Raw genomic sequence first — 19,997 nt, forward strand, 5'->3', positions numbered from 1 at the left:
GACATACATAAAGTAAAAGCTCAGGATAATGTCCTGTAAAAATACTTTTTTACAACATCTTTTTAGTTTTGTGTTGACTGTTGGAGTTTAAGAAAAGGAGTGTATGGATATGACCCATTTTCCAGAACAGATAAGACTGTAAGTTGTGGAGCTTGGTGTGTAGTGTGACTTGTAAATAAAAACAATTTTGTACACAACCTATTGAACCCAGTTCTTTTTATTCTTCTACTGGACAGAGAAGACGCAGACTCAAAGTATTTATAATCATTTTATGATTCTTTACTTCTTTACCTCTGCCCTTACTTGATGTGTGTGTGTGTGTGTGTGTGTGTGTGTGTGTGTGTGTGTGTGTGTGTGTGTGTGTGTGTGTGTGTGTGTGTGTGTGTGTGTGTGTTGCTTAGTTCCGCTTTTCTGTCTGTACATGTGTTTTCTGTTCTTAATATACTGCCTCTGCAGCTCTGCACAAGACTTCCTGTTCTGCACAGTTCCAGTCTGGCTGAGCAATTGGTTTGTGAGTCAAAGCTGGCCTTCCTTTATACAGGCCTTTATTATAAAATACATAGAACAAAATACACAGAAAATAAGCACTAGAAAAGATATATATTCCCTAATAAACCAGAGATTTCACAGCTTTTCATGTACTTCTACCTCTCTCACCATCAGACCTATAAGAGTTCAAGTTTGCTTTGGAAATCATGGATACAGCTAATGAGTGACCATTAGTGTGATCAACATGAAGTCTCCATCCTAAACACAAGCAGAGTCTGAGAGTTACACTTCCACAAGAAGAGCCCATTTACAACTATTGAATTTATTTGGACATTTAGAACAATAAAATAAATGCTACATTACAGTAGAGTGAGAGCAGGTATATCCATTGAGGTTGAGCTGCAGGTGTGATACACAGAGAATTAAAAAACAATATTGTGTAAATGGATTGTTGTCTGCTACTTTGCTCCTTCATTTGAAAGTACATCAAAGCCTGTGGTCCTCTACCTGTAGTAGAGTAGTTTGTAAACAGTAGTTTGCAAGGGAAACACATTTGTACTTGTTTCTTGGTAGCTCCTGTTGTTTTTTCCTGGATTCTGGTAGTAGCTAGGGATACATTCATGACTATGGCTAACAGCCAGTCTTAACAATCCCAGTTTGATCTATAATCTACTATCCTTGGATATCGGCTCTGAAAATAATAGGTCTAGTAATAAGATGACACATCTTTGATAAAGAAGTTCAATACAGCAACCCTTTGTTTGTGTTAGTTGGCTTGACAAAACCTAAGCCCCAGTTAAAGATTTCATACCTGTTCATTGAGGTGTCAAAAGTAGAGACAGTTTGTACTTTAGTAGAAGTACAGATACCAGTGTTAAAGAATGCTGCAATAAAAGTTGAAGTACTGATTCAACTCCTTTACTCAAGTAAAAGTAAAAAAGTACAGGTTGTGAAATATACTTCACACTACTTCCACTACAGTGACAACATTACTACATAAAAGTAGCTTCTTGAAGACAATTTCGACCACCTATTTTTATGCAGAGCCAACTGAACCTTGTGCTATATCAATGTTCACGTGTTTAAAGTTCACATGGTGATTTAGGCTCTTGCTTGACACAGAACACTCTGACTTTAATCTCAAAATAGCTCCTTAACGCATTAATTGTTTTGTAGTACACAAACCTGGTAATTGTCATAATCTTTATTTTGATAAATATAAAGTTCACAAATCTACAAATCACATTCACCACACCACTAATAATTATTATTTGCAGTAGTTTTTCCTTCTTCTGATATTAAAAGGAAAAAATGCAGAGTAAAAGAGATGGCATTTACAAATCACAAGAAGCATATTAAGCCTAAGATTCTAGTACTTGGTTGAATAAATAATGGTTTTATTAATTTCATTATAGAGGCATACAGATCTTTTAATCAATGCACTAATTAATCAATGAAAAGAAGAAAAACAACTTATTTTTATTAAGACAGTAGTATGTAAATATTTTGCTAGACTAGTATGCTGTTTCTCATTTAAAGTCCACCTTCCAAACTATTCACCTGATACTGTATGATTATGACAGAATCAATCACTTGTCTGCTGCATCAAGATCATTTCAGTTCAACTCACATCATTAAATATGCACATCTTCTCTTTCACCATTTAACTCAATAATATGTTTGGATATTATTCGCATCTTGCAATGCATATTGTAAATTAATATGTATGTTTTTTATAGTTTTTTTTAATGCCACAATAGCAACGAAAACAAGTGCACTAACAAGCTAATGTGTTACTCACAAGTAACTGCCAATACGTTGCCAAAAAGTATTAGATATTTTGCACCATAAATTTGTGTCTGGAAAATACTATAAGATATATATATTAATCTTTTACACTCAGCACACATCTGAGCACCAAATTACTTCATCTTGGTAAATTTCATAATGCTAGCTTCTTATATCTTTTGTTTTTCCTTTGGTTGGCACACCCGGTTTTATAGCACAGTAAAAACTTTTGGTGAAGTCACTGGAGTGAACTTGAGTGGTGCCTACATGTTGATCATGATTTGTGCCACAGTCAACAGTGTTAGCGCCCATATGCCAATTGTAGACTGAAGACTGGTTGATGATGACACTCCTGGAATATTGAAAAAAAAAAGTACCTCCATAAAATTCTCTGGACTTATAAACTTGAGTTCTCATCTTGCTTTTATGTGTAACACTGACAGCACAATAATACAACATTATATAGGGTAGTTTACATTAATAAATTCAAACTGCAGAATATGTGGCCAGAAACTTACTTATACTGCCTTCTATGATGCCCAGTGTGGTATTTTGGAGTGCTTGTGTCAGCGCTGTAGTTGCATTAGTTAGTGATGGAACCGAGCTTTGATTTTGGAACACAAGAGTCATGTTGACAACTACTGATCCATTCCTAGAATGACAAAGACAGAAGCAATACTTCTTAAAAGCAGTTGAAGGACAGATATCTAAGAAAAACATAAGTCATGGACAGAAATTTAGCCTTACTTAAAGCTGTTAACCCTGGAGCGTAGGAATGATCCAAAGACATTTTTAACCAGTCTGTTTATCTGAAAGAGAACATTATTGTGAAGTGTTTACAAGTGTTTAATAAAGGTTAAAGAAAGAAATGAAAGTCTCTTAAATCATATATAGTTCCAAGAATATATACATTTTACATTATTATGCTAGCCGACATTTAGGTTTGCTTGTTAGCACATAGTATTGGTGTCTTACCTCTTTAATCACTGTTTGAGCCAAAGTCTGAAAAGCTGATGAGCTTGGGACTGAGAGGTTTGCTGTAAAGGTTTGGTTGAGACTGAATTGTAGACCAAGGGTTCCTTCATTTGCAGAAGGAGGATCTGTTGATGCAGTGCTGGTAGTTGTTGTGGGTAATGTTGTCACTGTAGTGGAAGCTGTAGTTGTATTTGGAGACACAGTTGTAGCTGTAGTTGTATTGGAACCAACTGTTGTGGCTGCAGTTGTATTAGAACCCACAGTTGTGGCTGCAGTTGTATTGGAACCAACTGTTGTGGCTGCAGTTGTATTAGAACCCACAGTTGTGGCTGCAGTTGTATTGGAACCAACTGTTGTGGCTGCAGTTGTATTAGAGCCCAAAGTTGTGGCTGCAGTTGTATTGGAACCAACTGTTGTGGCTGCAGTTGTATTAGAACCCACAGTTGTGGCTGCAGTTGTATTGGAACCAACTGTTGTGGCTGCAGTTGTATTAGAACCCACAGTTGTGGCTGCAGTTGTATTGGAACCAACTGTTGTGGCTGCAGTTGTATTAGAACCCACAGTTGTGGCTGCAGTTGTATTGGAACCCACAGTTGTGGCTGCAGTTGTATTAGAACCCACAGTTGTGGCTGCAGTTGTATTGGAACCCACAGTTGTGGCTGCAGTTGTATTAGAACCCACAGTTGTGGCTGCAGTTGTATTGGAACCAACTGTTGTGGCTGCAGTTGTATTAGAACCCACAGTTGTAGCTGCAGTTGTTGCAGCTGTAGTAATGTTAGAAGCAGTGGTTGGGGTTGTTGTAATATTGAGCACAGCTGCGGAAGCAAAGAAAGTGGAAACTGTAACTGTACCAGTGATTTATCAATAAAGAATTACTAATTTATTTTAGATAAAGAATTAAATAAGTTTGGTTAAATACTTACTTGCATTAAGACTGCCTGGTATAATGTTCAGGGAAGAAGTGTTAATATTTGTACTGAGTTCTGAGGTTAAATTGTTTACTGTAGGAACTGAGGCTTTGTCTTGGAATACAAGAGTCATATCGGTAACCACTGATCCTGACCTTTATTGGTAAAGAGAGAAAGAAATACGTTTATGACAGGAAGTGAGTAGTAAATATCTGGAAAAATTACATTATCAAATTTTGGCCTTACCGGAATGATTTAACAAAGGAACGAAGGAAGGATGATCCATAGACACGTTTACATGCAGCATTTACCTGAAAGATAAAATGTAGTTTTATACTTTTACAGCAGATGCACATGCCATTGCCTGTATGAATCTGAGGCTTTCATAAATATCATCTTGCAAATCAAATGGATTTACAAAACTAAACAGGACTTAGAAGATTTAATAACCAAACTAAATATGAATAAATGAATGTAAAAAAAAGAAGAAGAAGAAGAAGACCAGGAAAAGAGGCATTTCAGCATTTTAACCATTGCCAATTTTCAGTGAGTTTTATGTAGGCCAACAGAATATCAGCACATAGTGTTGCCGTCTTACCACATTGGTCACTTTTTGAGCTAAAGTCTGAAAAGCTGTTGAACGTGAGTCTGTGAGGTTTGCTGTAAAAGTTTCGCTGAGACTGAATATAAGACCAAGGGCTCCTTGACTTGCAGTAGGAGGATCTGTTAATGCAGTGCTTGTAGTTGTTGTTTTTTTTTTTGTTTTTTTTTGTTTTTTTGGCCTGTCCCGTTTGGCTCTTTTGCCATCAGAATTGTTGTCTAAAGGCAAAGAAAGATGCCCAACGGATTTACTTTACCAAACTGACCATCCCAGCCTGGTCCATTTGATTCACCTTTTATTGTTTATTTTATTTTCACTTACTGAATACGGGACAGACTTGACTGGGGGAAAGAAGGGGAGAAAGAAAGAGGGAAAGAGAAACAGCTGAGAAGAGGGACGGGGGAGAAGGGCAAAAGACAAAAACCAACAGAACGGGCAGAGAAAAAAAAATGCATATATCAATCACCTGGATCACCTGCTGAGAAAGAAAAAAGAAAGCAAGCAGAAGAGAACAAGAGTAATAGAATAAACAACATCACAATGATATATGGGAATATGACAGTAAATACTAAATGTTAAACATTATTGTGCAGCACATAAGATCAACAGAACACAGTGTGCTTTGAGGTAGGAGCCAAAAAGGGTGTAGTTTGTGGGTGTGATCACCCGTGTGTACACCTGTGAGCATGGACGCGCTTGTTTTTTGTTTTTTAAAAGGTTCCTTCATGTAATAATCTGCTAGAGGGTGTGGGGGGGCCACAGCCCCGTCCTCCAGGGCATGAAGCAGGTGTGGATGAGATCAAAACTCCAGACATCCAGAGGCCCCCAGAACACAAGAGACCAAGGAAGACCAACATAGGGGCAGCTGCGCCACTGTCCCGGAAAGAGCTGAGGAGAGTCCCAGATGAGGGCTCACTCAGCAGCCACGGAGCAGAAGCCAGGGGGAGTTGCAGTGACGCGCCCGTGAGCTCCGCCGGCAGCCAGCTGCGCCTGAGTGACCGAGCCCCAGGCCGAGAGGCCGGGGGCACCCCACCTCCGAAGTGGCCCGAGCGAGCCCCAGGCTCCAGGCCCCGATAAGCGGCCGCCAAGGAGTGAGCCGGTGTGTACCTGGACGCCCATCCCCGGACACAAAGAACCACCAACGCACCGATGTCTGAGGGGGTCCGCCACTGGCAGGGGAAGTGGTGGTAGGGGGAGATAGGCCTCCAAACCTTGGAGGGCCTGAGATGTCCCCAGAGAGGTGGCGCCTGACACCCAACCTGACATATAGACACAGACATACAGGCACACACAGATACAAACATCCATTCCCACCCTCATGCTCTCATATGCACTTACTCCACACTCAACCAACGTGGAGACAGACATAAAGAGACGCTGTACACACGATCACACTCCCCAAGCGTACTCTACAAACCGGGTCTAGGTGCCCTTGCCCCTGGAGGGGGGAACTGCACCCAGACCCAGGTGGTGTTTCCCTTTTCCCTGCGGTGGGGGGAGCCAGACCGCCCCGACTCCGCAGCAGCAGGAAGGCTCCACACTCCAGACCGCAGTCGGACGGCCAACTCCTCCTCCTAGTCCTAGCCCCCCTGCTCCAGCAGGTCGCAGAGAATGGGGGTGAGAGAAGACTCCAAACCTCCCTCCACCTGCTATGGGGGTGAGAGAAGACTCCAAACCTCCCTCCACCCGCTCATTGTAATGTTGATGCATGTGTGTTCTAAGGTGCATTTAAAACCCAGGAGGGCATGGAGCTACCTGCCAGAGAGCAGCAGGTAAGCGCATGGTCCCTCCTGCTAGCCCTCAATGTCTACGTGTATTTAAAATTGAGAGGTGGGCAACGACGCCAGGGGTGGGGTGTACACCCTGATGGTACTTTGGACTCCGTGTATCGTGCCCACCCCCAAGATCCTATATGTATGTGTAATGAGAGTGTGAGTAATGTGAATGTCTAAGTTGTGGGATAAAATTGAGGCAGAGGCAGCCAGAAGGGGACAGAGGGGGGGGGGGGGGGGTAGCCTCCTCTGCACCCTGGTGACATACCCCTACTCCAAGGCCCTGCATGTGTGGGTGGTTGTGGTGGAGCGGGAAGAGGGAGGCAGCTGGAGATGGGGAGGGAAGGAAGGGAGGGGCAAGTGACCCCTCCCTGGGGCCAGCTCCCCCGCTGACCCCAGTAGGCACCCCCATACTCCGCGACCCGCCAGGGAAAGGGGGCCCAGGCCCATCCAGACCGGGCCCAGTGCAGCAGCGCCTCCCGGCCCCACAGAGCCCGGGACAGTCCACCCAACCCCACCACAGAGAAAACTGCACCCACCCCACCATCCACTCATCTTCCAGACTACATAAGACAATAAACACCCAGGCTGAGATCTTCCTCCACCTCTCCTGTATCTCCCCCTCCTGCAGAGGGAGCTCCTGAGGAGAGGAAAGCTCCTGCAAGATGTGACAATCTCCCCCACCAGTTGAAGAGCCCCCCAGGTGGCTCGACGCACCGGCAGCACCCTGCTCCAGGGCTGGGCCCCCATGCACCCACCCGCCCACAACCCCGGCAACACACCAACCAGGACCCAAGCCCCCGAGGCCCGGTCCGGGTCCCAGCCCACAGACGGAGCGCCCCCAGAACCTCACACCCATCCCGGACCCACCCAGGGGCAGCCGGGCTACCAGGTCAGTAACCCACGTCCGTCAGCACAGACCCTCCCCTAGCCCCGCTGCACGCAGCCGCGAGGAAACAGTCACCTGAGAGCCAACAGAGCCCCTAACCGGACATGACCGCTACCCCGGGTTGAGCCCCCCAAGGAAGATGCCTCCGGGGAACCCCCCGACGCCCTAAGCCTGTCCCTACCCCCACACCAATCACAACAGTGAAGGCGGGACCAAACTATGACCCCCCACCCCCACTAGGTGATGGAGCTGATCAAAGGAGCCCAGAGCAATTGATCTGATGTGGTGGCAGAGGCTGTATCAAGACTAATGTAATCTAATAGATAATTTCTATATTGGTTAGAATTAAGATTATTTTTATTTTTCCAGTTCATGAGGACTGTTTTCTTGGCTATGCATAGGGCAGTGAAAACCATATGGGCGATATTCTTTTCTGAAGTGACATTATCTAAGCTGCCCAACAAACACACTAAGGGGGAGGTTGGAATGTTACATTTCAGACACTTCGATAAGTCTTCACATATCTCGCGCCAAAACTTCTGAACTGGTGGACAGAACCAAAGAGCGTGGATATAATTGTCCGGTGAATTGGTTTGGCAGTGTGAGCAGTTGTTGGTAGACGAAAAGCCCATCTTGAACATCCGATGACCTGTATAGTGCACTCTATGTAATATTTTGTATTGAATTAATTGAAGACTGGGATTTCTAATTAGATGAAAGGTTTTTAAGCAAATCTGAGACCAGAAGTTTAGGTCTAAGTTAACTGATAAATCCGCTTCCCATTTTGCAATAGGAAGTGATATTGATTCATCTGTTTTAGAAAGCATTCTGTATATTTTGGATAGTAATTTGGGGGGTTTAAGAGTAAGAAATTGAACCACACTTGGTGGTGTTTGTAGTTCAACTTGACCCGGTTTAAATTTCTTTTTTACTATGGATTTAATTTGTTGATATTCTAAAAATCTTTTCTTGTTGATCCCATATTGTGTAACTAGTCCGTCAAATGAAATAAATTCTGTTCCTTCTAGTATATGTTCTAAATATTTGATTCCTTTATCACTCCAATCTGAAAAGTTTATCATATTATTGTTTTGTAATATGTCAGGGTTGTTCCAGATAGGTGTACGTTTGCATGGGATTAATGAAGACGCCGTCAATTTTAGAAACTCCCACCATGCTGTCAGAGAAGAGCTGATGTTGATGCTTTTAAAGCATTCATGTCGTTGGATGTTTGAGCTGATAAATGGTAGGTCTGAGATCTCTAGATTATTGCAGAGTGCTTGTTCTACATCTAGCCAAGGTTCATCTAAGAGGGTGTGTTTTAGCCATCCTGAGATAAACTGAAGCCTGTTGGCTAAGAAGTAGTGCTGAAAGTTAGGCAGTTCTAGTCCTCCTTTATCCTTGGTCTTTTGTAGTGTTTTTAAGCCACTTTTGGCCACGAACAAGCTGAAAGGGGTTTTTTATGTTTTTGGTCTCTCTGCACTAAAATAACAATGCATTATATTCAATGTTGATGTGAATCAATTACATGCCCCAGACTCTACTATTAATAATACAAGAAATTTCAGTAGCAATGCAATTATATAAAATTGCGAGATTTGAGGTTGTCGTCCAGCTGGTGCAGTGGACAAACAAACTGGTGTTTAAAGGGTTAAAAAATAAAAAAGTAATAATTATTTTATATTTATGGAAAGAACTGAAGTTACTTAAAAGCTTTATGCAAAAAAAATGGCAAAAAAACAAAAATAATAAAAAATTACAGACCTAATCTGTAGGTGGCCACTTGTGGCCATGAACAAGCTGAAAGGGTGGTGTTTTTGAACAAGGCCTGAGGGTTAATAAAGGTTAAAGAAAGAAATGAAAGTCTCTTAAATCATATATAGTTCCAAGAATATATACATTTTACATTATTATGCTAGCCGACATTTAGGTTTGCTTGTTAGCACATAGTATTGGTGTCTTACCTCTTTAATCACTGTTTGAGCCAAAGTCTGAAAAGCTGATGAGCTTGGGACTGAGAGGTTTGCTGTAAAGGTTTGGTTGAGACTGAATTGTAGACCAAGGGTTCCTTCATTTGCAGAAGGAGGATCTGTTGATGCAGTGCTGGTAGTTGTTGTGGGTAATGTTGTCACTGTAGTGGAAGCTGTAGTTGTATTTGGAGACACAGTTGTAGCTGTAGTTGTATTGGAACCAACTGTTGTGGCTGCAGTTGTATTAGAACCCACAGTTGTGGCTGCAGTTGTATTGGAACCAACTGTTGTGGCTGCAGTTGTATTAGAACCCACAGTTGTGGCTGCAGTTGTATTGGAACCAACTGTTGTGGCTGCAGTTGTATTAGAGCCCAAAGTTGTGGCTGCAGTTGTATTGGAACCAACTGTTGTGGCTGCAGTTGTATTAGAACCCACAGTTGTGGCTGCAGTTGTATTGGAACCAACTGTTGTGGCTGCAGTTGTATTAGAACCCACAGTTGTGGCTGCAGTTGTATTGGAACCAACTGTTGTGGCTGCAGTTGTATTAGAACCCACAGTTGTGGCTGCAGTTGTATTGGAACCAACTGTTGTGGCTGCAGTTGTATTAGAACCAACTGTTGTGGCTGCAGTTGTATTAGAGCCCAAAGTTGTAGCTGCAGTTGTTGCAGCTGTAGTAATGTTAGAAGCAGTGGTTGGGGTTGTTGTAATATTGAGCACAGCTGCGGAAGCAAAGAAAGTGGAAACTGTAACTGTACCAGTGATTTATCAATAAAGAATTACTAATTTATTTTAGATAAAGAATTAAATAAGTTTGGTTAAATACTTACTTGCATTAAGACTGCCTGGTATAATGTTCAGGGAAGAAGAGTTAATATTTGCAGGGAGTTCTGAGGTTAAATTGTTTACTGTAGGAACTGAGGCTTTGTCTTGGAATACAAGAGTCATATCGGTAACCACTGATCCTGACCTTTATTGGTAAAGAGAGAAAGAAATACGTTTATGACAGGAAGTGAGTAGTAAATATCTGGAAAAATTACATTATCAAATTTTGGCCTTACCGGAATGATTTAACAAAGGAACGAAGGAAGGATGATCCATAGACACGTTTACATGCAGCATTTACCTGAAAGATAAAATGTAGTTTTATACTTTTACAGCAGATGCACATGCCATTGCCTGTATGAATCTGAGGCTTTCATAAATATCATCTTGCAAATCAAATGGATTTACAAAACTAAACAGGACTTAGAAGATTTAATAACCAAACTAAATATGAATAAATGAATGTAAAAAAAAGAAGAAGAAGAAGAAGACCAGGAAAAGAGGCATTTCAGCATTTTAACCATTGCCAATTTTCAGTGAGTTTTATGTAGGCCAACAGAATATCAGCACATAGTGTTGCCGTCTTACCACATTGGTCACTTTTTGAGCTAAAGTCTGAAAAGCTGTTGAACGTGAGTCTGTGAGGTCTGCTGTAAAAGTTTCGCTGAGACTGAATATAAGACCAAGGGCTCCTTGACTTGCAGTAGGAGGATCTGTTGATGCAGTGCTTGTAGTTGTTGTGGGTAATGTTGTCACTGTAGTGGAAGTAGTTGTTGTATTTGGAGACACAGTTGTAGCTGCAGTTGTATTGGAACCCACTGTTGTGGCTGCAGTTGTATTAGAGCCCAAAGTTGTCGCTGCATTTGAGGTAGCATTCGTGGCATTGGCAGTAGCTGAGGCGATAGATATAGTTGGAACAAATGTCAGCTACAATATATTAATTTTACAAATGGAGAATTAAAGAATTTCATGAATATGCCACAGATAGGACATTCACTTTTATTATAAACTGGTACATTCTGTATTTTATTAAAGAAAAACACGTTTCCTCATAGTCATGGATTGATTTAACAGACACTGATTTTCCTGGCGATAGAGGTTAAAGGTGAGGCTCCTCTTTACTTGTGTGGTTAGACTGAGTGTTGATGAGTTTATGCTGACTGCAAATAAGTTTGGGATAAGTGGTGTTGAAATCATGTTTACCTGTAGTGAAGTTGTGCTGAGTGGGGTGAGAGCATGCTGACTGGTGCTGTTGGTGAGCATTATAGTGAGGTGATTTGGTGAGGTCATGTAAAGTGGTGTTAAAGGTGTGTTGACTTGTGGTGAGGTTGTAGAGGCTACTGGTAAGGTCATGCTGAATGGTGCCATTGGTGCTAATGGTACTATGGTCACCTTAATTGGTGTAACTGGGTTAACTGCTGTTCAAGTCATGTTGACTTGTAGTGAGGTTGTACTGAGTGCCAATGGGCTTGTGCTGACTGGTGCTATTGATTTGGATGGTGCTGAGGGCATGTTATCTGGTGTGGCTGAAGTTGAGTTTAGGGATGGACCGATCCGATATTACGGTATCAGTCCGATACTGACATAAATTACTTGATCGGATATTGGAGAGAAATAAAAAATGTAATCTGATCCATTAAATATCACAAAAGCACTTCACAAAACTTGCAACATGGCGTAACTCAGCTCATAACCATAGCGCGTTGGAGCAGTATGCGTCACGTGATAGAGCGGCTGTGGCGTGCGAGACTTGTTGGCGGTCAGCATTTGGATCCTCGCTACCAAACCGGCATTTCATCTCCGAGAAAGTTATCCCAGAGAGAAGTAAAGCAAGTGTGTAAGTTCATCTCTGGATGTTTGTAAAGCATTCCCACATTAAGCTTAACAACCGATGTATGGAGCGACTGCCTCTTCTCTCTCCCTCCCTCTCCTGTTACTACTTCAATCATGAAACTGATCAATGATCAGCTGATCGGCTTTTCTGTTGCGAGCCCTGTTTCTCTTGTTTGTTTATCGCCCACTTTGCACCAGAAAGAGGAAACCAGCGGCTGAACAACAGCAGCACGTTTAAGCTTGATAAGCTGTTCTTAGAATTTATTTAAGATTTCTTTCTACACCAGGATCCTTTTCTACGTAGTTGACGGCTGGTAACTGTGCAGGGGCGGATCTAGCAAGGTTTTGCCAGGGGGGCAGGTAGGGCATTAACAGGGAAAAGGGGGGCCCAAAGAATATGTTTCTTTTTTATTCTCATTTAAAATGTCTAGCTTTTAATAAACAATTATCTGAATCTTACAACCAAAGTTTTAATCAGAGGTAAAATGTATAGAAGTCCATTACTGTATATAGTAACTATTAAGTCTAATATATACCCTAGTAAGCTATAGTACCTTTTCCATCTGTGCAGTCTGCAATTCTGTTGAAGAAAGATGCTGAATCTATTTAATTATTGTAGAAAAATAATTGATTTCTGTGCAATTTTTTTGTACACGTGCATTAAATTAAAGTTGATTACGTCGATTAAGCATCACGAGGCAGAGGGTGGAGGGTAGTTCCCTATTTTTATTATTTTTTTGCTGGGAGTTTGCAACCCTATCAGTTAGGTTGTTTAATATTTCTGCTAAGTACTCTTTAAAATACCAGAATAGGGAGGATGGTGTAGGTTTAAGTTTATTAGCTCAGTATTGCTGAACTATGAAATATTTTGTGTGCAGTGTGTTTTTTACATACAGGTATAACAGAATAGCTTTAGTGTTTTGTTTTTAAAACGTGAGTATGAACCTATACAAAATGCAGCAAGATATTTTAAAAAAACTGTTTTATTGATCAAAAATAAACTATATCGGATTCCTATCGGTATCAGCAGGTATCCAAATTTATGATATCGGTATAGGTATTGGACATAAAAAAGTGGTATCGTGCCATCTCTAGTTGAGTTCAGTGGAATCAATATCACATTAAATGTTGTTAGCACAGAGGTGATGTTGAGTGGTGGTGAGGCTGGATAAAATGGTTATAAGAGTGAGGCTGTATGATGGTGTTACATGCTTGTGATAATCACATGTAAAAATTCATAGTTATTTCATGGTAATACCTGGTGTGGTACTTGGATTCATTGTTGAAGATGATGTTGTGATTTGTTCTGTTGGTGCTATTGTCACAGCTGGAAATCACAATATTAAATAAGTCATTGCACAGTCTTGTGACTATTTCCTTATTATCATATATTTGAGATCAACATCCAAAATCACAATTTATGACAATAAATGATCAGGAAGGATGAAACAACAAATTACATGAGGACCGACCTTTTGCTGAAATAGATGACGTGTTAACTGAGAGGTTAAAAGTTGAGCTTGCAACAGCTTCTGTCAAAGTTGCAACTGCAGAGCTGATATTTGGTAATGTGCTGACATTATTGAATATCAGCTCAGCATCAACCACAATGGATCCTTGACTGTAAAGGAAAAATGTAGTGATTTTCTATGCTTTCATTTTATTTGTCAATTCTTTATCACTGATTAGCCTTACATCAAGAAGGCAAGAATGAACTTATTAAATCTATTGTTAAAAATAAAAAGTAAATGGTTAGTTGTCTGGATGCATGCTCAATCATCCAGTATAGTAAAAAAGTTGAATCTTTTCATCTGGACATAAGTTTTCAGTGGGAGAAATGTTTTGTCACTGTTCCAAGTGAATTCTTCAGTCTCAGTTGATTGCAGGTTTCTGCAGCCATATAAACAGTACCTTTGCACAACAACTGAAACTAGTCAACTTACCTCACAATGGTCTGTGAGGTCAGTTCCTTGATCATTAAATGGTTAGTAGCTAATAAATGTTTAGTTTTAGAAAGTAATCTTAAGCTGTGTTTCTTACCTGAAACTATTGATGACAGTTCGAATAAATCTAGATCCAAATTTTATACTATAGACGTTGTTGAGCTAGGAATAAATTGTTTTGAAAGATATATAAATACATATCATAAAAAATGAAATTTCAAATATTTTAAAATCAAGTTCATATAAGTCATATCACAAAGATTTCATACATTTAATGTTTCATGTATACGTTCCCTTGCTCATCATAAAATTCTTAGTTATTTGGAGTAACCAGCTAGAATTGTATTTATTCATATTTTTATATATCTATTGTTTAAGTACATTCAGATCAAAAGAACAAAGACGTTTAGATAAGTAGACTTTTTGGGAAGGTTAAAAAAAATTCCAAGAACTCACCTGTTCAGTCACTTTTGATTCTAACTGTTTAAAGGCTGGTGAGCTTTTGTTTGCAAGTTCTGGTGAAAAGTTTTGCTGCAGCTTAAATCCTAAATTGATTTTAGGTGCTTGTGCTGGCGCGGCAGTTGTAGTTGTGGTTGGAGCTGCAGCTTTAGTTGTAGTGCTAAAAAAGGTGACATTTGAAAGTATGGATGTTCCTTGCGAAGTTAGGTCTGGAGATAATGGCTTGACTGTTGGTGAGGTCATGCTGGGTGTACTGAGTGACGCTGCGGTCATGTTGACTGGTTCTGTGGATGGGTAAAGTAATGTTAAGGTCATATCAACTTGTTCTATGGTTTAATGTTGTTGACAACATGTTCACAGGCAAGGTTGTGTTTATTGTTATTGAGGTAGTGCTAAGTCGCATAGAGGTCATCTTGACGAGACTGGGTTAAGTGGTATTGAGGACAGTTGATCTGTTGTTAAATTGTGTTGAGTGGTGATAAAGTAATGCTGACTGGTGTTGTTGGTGAGAGTGGTGCTGAGGTGATGTTACCTGGTAGGGTTGCATTTAGATGCACTGAGGTCATGCTGACTAGTTTTGTGGGTGGTGCTGATGTCACTATACCCGGTGAAGTATGTGGAATTGTGGTCATGTTGACTTGAGGTGAGGTTGCATTGAGAGACGGTGGTAAGGGTGGTGCTGATGTCACGTTTTTTGGTGAAGTTGCATTGAGTGGCGGAGAGGTCATGATGCCTGGTGTTGTCTGTGAGGGTGTTGCTGATGTCACGTTACCCAATGAAGTTGGGTTAACTGGTAATGAGGCCATGTTCGTGTTGACTGTTGCTGTTGGTGAGGGTGGTGCTGATGTGATGTTTTCTGTTGAGGGACAGCAACTTTTATTACTCCGGTGTTTACAATATCTGCTCATCATGATCTTTGCTTAAAATAAAATAATGACACTGAATACAGAGGCATAATTTAGACACGAATAAAAGCATTTTAGACAAAGGAATATACTGCAGTTCATTTTCATTTTGATTTTGTTCTAAAGTCCACTACTTAAAATCTTTTTAGTGGATTATGGAACATAATAAATTAACTGTCATTCATATATTGAATGCGCACGATTTGTATTAGATTACCTGAAGATGATGTTGTGGTGGGTTGTAATGAGGTTATGTTTGAGTTTATTGGTGCTGAGGTTCCAAAAACTGTTGGTGGAGTTGTACCTTCTGGTGGTGAGGTTGCACTGCTTGGTACTGATGTAATGTTTACCAGAGATGCGACTGTGTTAAATAAAAGGTAATTATTGTAAAAAGAAAAGGCATTGGTGAGGTTGCATTTCCCATTGAGACTGGGTTGATTGGTGGTGAGGTTAAATGAAAAAGAAGTTATAAGGCAGTAAAAGCATGATTAACTGTAGATGAGCTTGAGGTGTTTGATGATTGTAAAGATGAGTTTAGTGGTGGTAGGATTTCGTTTGAGGTTGCATTGCTTGGTACTGATGTTATGTTGATGTCTGATGGGCTTGTGCTAACTGAAAATAGAAGTGTTAGTGGGTTTGGGTTAATAGAATGGGAGTCCCCCATGCCCACATGTTCCTCCACCTCAGCTGTTCAGTATTTTACTCATTGAATACAGTAAAATGCTGACATAGTTGTGCATTAAAAAGAACACTGTCTTAAAAGCATGTACATTAGTTTCATTACACTAAAGTTTCTTTAGTTACGTCAAATTGTGGTGGGGGGTGGAGGGATGTCGAACAGAGGAATGGGAGTGAGGGGTGGGGAAATCTTTTAGCCCATTCAGCTCTAGGCTCCTTCAGCTTCTGTTTTTGTTACCTGTTGTTGAATTGTCAGTAGATGCTGCTCCCACTAGTCCTGTAGAATATTAATTGGATTATTATTCTTATCTGAATTTAGGCAAAAAGCAAAATTATACAAATTCAGTCTATACTTTCATATATTTTAAATATAAATTGCTATTAGCATCATCGCTCTATTTGCACTGTCTCAAAATCTCTCTCACACACACATACGTGCAAACACATGAAACCACAAATATCAAGAGAGTGAAATGACAGAAAGATACAACCCAAGAAATACCTGCTAATAGGAGGAGGAATGTAAGAGGTTCCATCCTCCCTCTGCCTGGTTCCTGTAAAACACAACCCTCCATAAATATATTTGTAGTTTTTTGTTTGTTTGTTTGTTTGTTTGTTTTGTGTTGTTTAAATTTTCCCAAAGAAGTAAAATTTGCACTTACAAAAATGTATGAACAAAACAAAATGACTTTTTACTTGTTGACTCTGGTTCAGTTTTCTATTCTATGTCTCCGTTTGGCAGTAGTTTTCATTCACTCATAACAGGTGTGGAAAAGAGTTACAAAACTGCTACAATATGAATAAACTAAAATTACAGAGGACATGTTTGAGAAATACTTTTTCTTTTCATCTGAAATATTTATACTTATATATTACTAAGAAATAATCAAATTAAGAACTGTGGTCTCAGGCATATGGTGTGACAGCATGTATAATGAAATTGAATAAATAATAACAAAATATGAATCTTCTCTCGTGTGTTCTGTGATCAAAATTCTTACTATTTGTCATTTTCTGACATTAAAACTATATATATCATGAATTTATAATCATATAATTCCATCTTTCTAGTCTATCAGACTGTTTGCAATTAGAAGCCATTTAAGTATTTAATAAATATCAGTATGTATTTGTTAAGTTGAGCTTTTTTCTTTACTTGGAATTCTTTGAAATTCCAAAGAGCAAAGGTACAAGAACTTTTTTTTCATATTCACTGTACATTCAGCTGTCAGTGCAGAGTGGCCACACCTTGACAAGCTAAGCAGGGCAATCTATTATTCAAAATACAAAGAACCACTCAATTACACATTCAGCATACAACTTTTTTGGCTTTAAAAGTGAACCAATTCATTGTTGGCAGGCATTTTCTTGTTATTTAACAGTCTAATGTGAAATGAACAATGGCATTCAAAAATGCATTTGATTAATTTGAGAAAAATACCTGAATGTGAACAGGAAAAACTAACATTGTGAGAAACTTTCAGAAAACAGTAATCCAAATTTAGAAATGTGATGATGAAAACTCCCAATTTAATTAAGAATGTATGAATCTACAGCTTATTAATAGACTTCTCAAAGCTTATAAAATCAATTAGAACATACAAAACTTTGACCTTTTTGGTGTAAACTAATTATGCATTCATTGTATTTTTAACATGTATTTGTGTATCAGAATTGACTGTGCAGCAGCATTTTAGTTAGTGATAAAAAAATTTTTATTCTTTCTGAATCTAATTCAAATGACTGTCATATGAAAAATATATTTATAACCAGTAAGAAGTCTGGTCTCAGCCCTATGTTACAGCTTTTACACTCAACACAGTGTTAGTGACATCATGAATAATAAACATACATATATAATAAAAGCCTTCTCTCACGTACTTTATTGTCTGTGAAGGTTCTCAGTCATCCAGGTCATCGTTGTCAAAGGAGCTTGCAAAGAAAAGCGTCTGGACTTCTTTAAGTTGCTTGAAGACGTTTCACCTCTCATCCGAGAAGCTTCTTCAGTTCTAAGGTCAAATGGTGGAGAGTCCCAGATATAAACCTAGTGGGAGTTTCCCCCCACAGAGGGACAAAAGGACCCCCTGATGATCCTCTAATCGCCTGAGCCAAGGTGTGAAGCTGGGTGTGGGTCCCAATCAGCCAGAGTTTCGGGTGAGCTCATTGTGAAACCTGGCCCCACCTTATCATGCGAATTCCTGAGGTCAGATGGCCCAGGATGTGAGTGGGCATTAAGGCGTCTGGGAAGGGATCTCAAAACTGGATTATAGATGGCAGAGAGTTGGTGTCGTAAACCCCCGCCTCTGTTCAAAGATGGTCGCTCACAGTGGACATAGATGGCTTCTTTCACTCCTCTTTCAAACCATCTGTCCTCTCTGTCCAAAATGTGAACATTGGCATCCTTCTGGGACTCTCCACCATTTGACCTTAGAAATGAAGAAGCTTCTCGGATGAGAGGTGAAACGTCTTCAAGCAACTTAAAGAAGTCCAGACGCTTTTCTTTGCAAGCTCCTTTGACCACGTACTTTATTATTAAGACGCTGTCTGCTACTCTAGAACATAAAAAATGACTTAATCTGATTTATTAATAATAATATCATGCAATGTCTAAATGTTTTGTATATTATTGGTTTGATCATATTATGATCATTTAAGTCTTTAATAAATATAAATGTGTGTTTGTTAAATATATTTTTGCTTAAACAAGGATTAAACACACGCAAAAGTACAAAAACATTTTCTCGTATTTGTTATACAGAGCTGTCAGTGCAGAATGATGACACCTTGACAAGAAATTAGATGTTGGTGGAGTAAATTAATTCCTTATTAATTATAATTTTAAATATTTACTTGTGTTAATATCGGAATTTAAAAAATAAAAAAAAATAAAAATTTCTCTTACCTCTTGGGAGTCTAACTGTGCAGCAGTATTCTTTTAGTCAGTATTAACCGCACCCTGAATGGTAGGCTAACTAGGCAACAGACTCCTTACCAGCTGGAGTCCAAATAAGTAACTGAAGACTTGTGCCTTTGGTTATTTGTAAGTGAAGGAAGCAAGAAATTCTTGCTTTTTCAAAGTGTGACATAACTAGCTGGACTTGTTTTGTTCATCATTTTCTAAGCAAAGAGAATGTTGAAAGTCTTAAGGTGCAATCACAATGCCGAGCCCATTCTTTCAGTTTCACACTTTCATACATTTCAAAATCTTGTCATGAGTAGTGCTGCAAGGACTACTGATTAAATTGTATCATTAGTACTTGCAATAAACACTGCTCTGGGTTTGAGTTGTCTTTAAACAAACTATGGTTAAACAACCTGTCAAATTTTTTTTTAAAAGTTCAATCTGTGTCATTTACATAAAATATCAGCAAAACCTAAAGTCACTTTCAGAAAAAGTCTGATCAGTGAAACTAGTGCTTTTAGTATTCTCTCTGAGCAATGACACTTAGTAGCTTTTATCTTTTATTTTTCTATCTTACTTATAAAATTTGTGTTAAAATAAAAAAAAAACCTGTCAAAAAGACTACTTTCTTTCATTCTTTGAGCTTACAAACAATATGCAATTTCCGATATCTACAATAAACCAAATTATTATTCACTGTATAAACCAATGATTGTAGAAAAGAACTTTTCTGCAACCATTGGTACAAACACAAGTATTTGCAAATATAACTGGTTGCTTAACAGTGTGAATTTCTTTTTTTCATCTGTTTATTGTTTTTGTTACAGCTTAGGAATAATGCACTGCCGTTATATTTTGTGGTGTCTGAATTCAGAGATGTGTAACAGTGAACATTTTAAGTCTATATTTTGAGATATTTTGATTACATTTACAATGAAGCTTAATACACACTTGGACCTTGTTTTATCAGTCATACACAAAAAGTTGAAATGCAGAAAGTGTGATCACACGGATTCATCTGAAATCTTAAAACTAAATAAATTATGAATCCATCATAAGCCTC

General features: G+C 39.3%; 1 protein-coding gene across 3 annotated transcripts; it reads right to left on the minus strand.

Moving 5' to 3' along the window:
• Positions 1-523: 523 nt before the first annotated feature.
• LOC147327825 (uncharacterized) lies at positions 524-19,033 on the minus strand. Of its 3 annotated transcripts, none has more exons than XM_086295706.1 (19): positions 18,935-19,033; positions 16,535-16,586; positions 16,271-16,309; positions 15,572-15,715; positions 15,054-15,305; positions 14,447-14,733; positions 14,088-14,152; positions 13,520-13,668; positions 13,306-13,374; positions 10,803-11,107; positions 10,451-10,515; positions 10,220-10,359; positions 9,387-10,111; positions 4,407-4,471; positions 4,176-4,315; positions 3,253-4,067; positions 3,025-3,086; positions 2,796-2,929; positions 524-2,629 (listed from the first exon to the last, which is right to left on the minus strand). In XM_086295706.1, exons 2-19 carry the CDS (start codon positions 16,566-16,568, stop codon positions 2,541-2,543), a joined length of 3,579 nt encoding a protein of 1,192 aa, XP_086151832.1. In that variant the 5' UTR covers positions 16,569-16,586; positions 18,935-19,033; the 3' UTR covers positions 524-2,540. The 3 variants fall into 3 exon arrangements, with proteins under 3 accessions (XP_086151832.1, XP_086151830.1, XP_086151831.1); XM_086295704.1 differs by having other exon boundaries at positions 14,982-15,305; XM_086295705.1 differs by lacking the exon at positions 18,935-19,033 and adding an exon at positions 17,914-18,006 and having other exon boundaries at positions 14,982-15,305.
• Between the last annotated feature and the right edge of the window lie 964 nt (positions 19,034-19,997).

Source organism: Aulonocara sp. 'chitande type north' Nkhata Bay, linkage group LG6 (assembly GCF_057382095.1).
Source record: "Aulonocara sp. 'chitande type north' Nkhata Bay isolate Kocher_YH1m ecotype deep benthic linkage group LG6, A_spYH_male_GT1.1, whole genome shotgun sequence".
NCBI classification, from domain to species: Eukaryota; Metazoa; Chordata; class Actinopteri; order Cichliformes; family Cichlidae; genus Aulonocara; species Aulonocara sp. 'chitande type north' Nkhata Bay.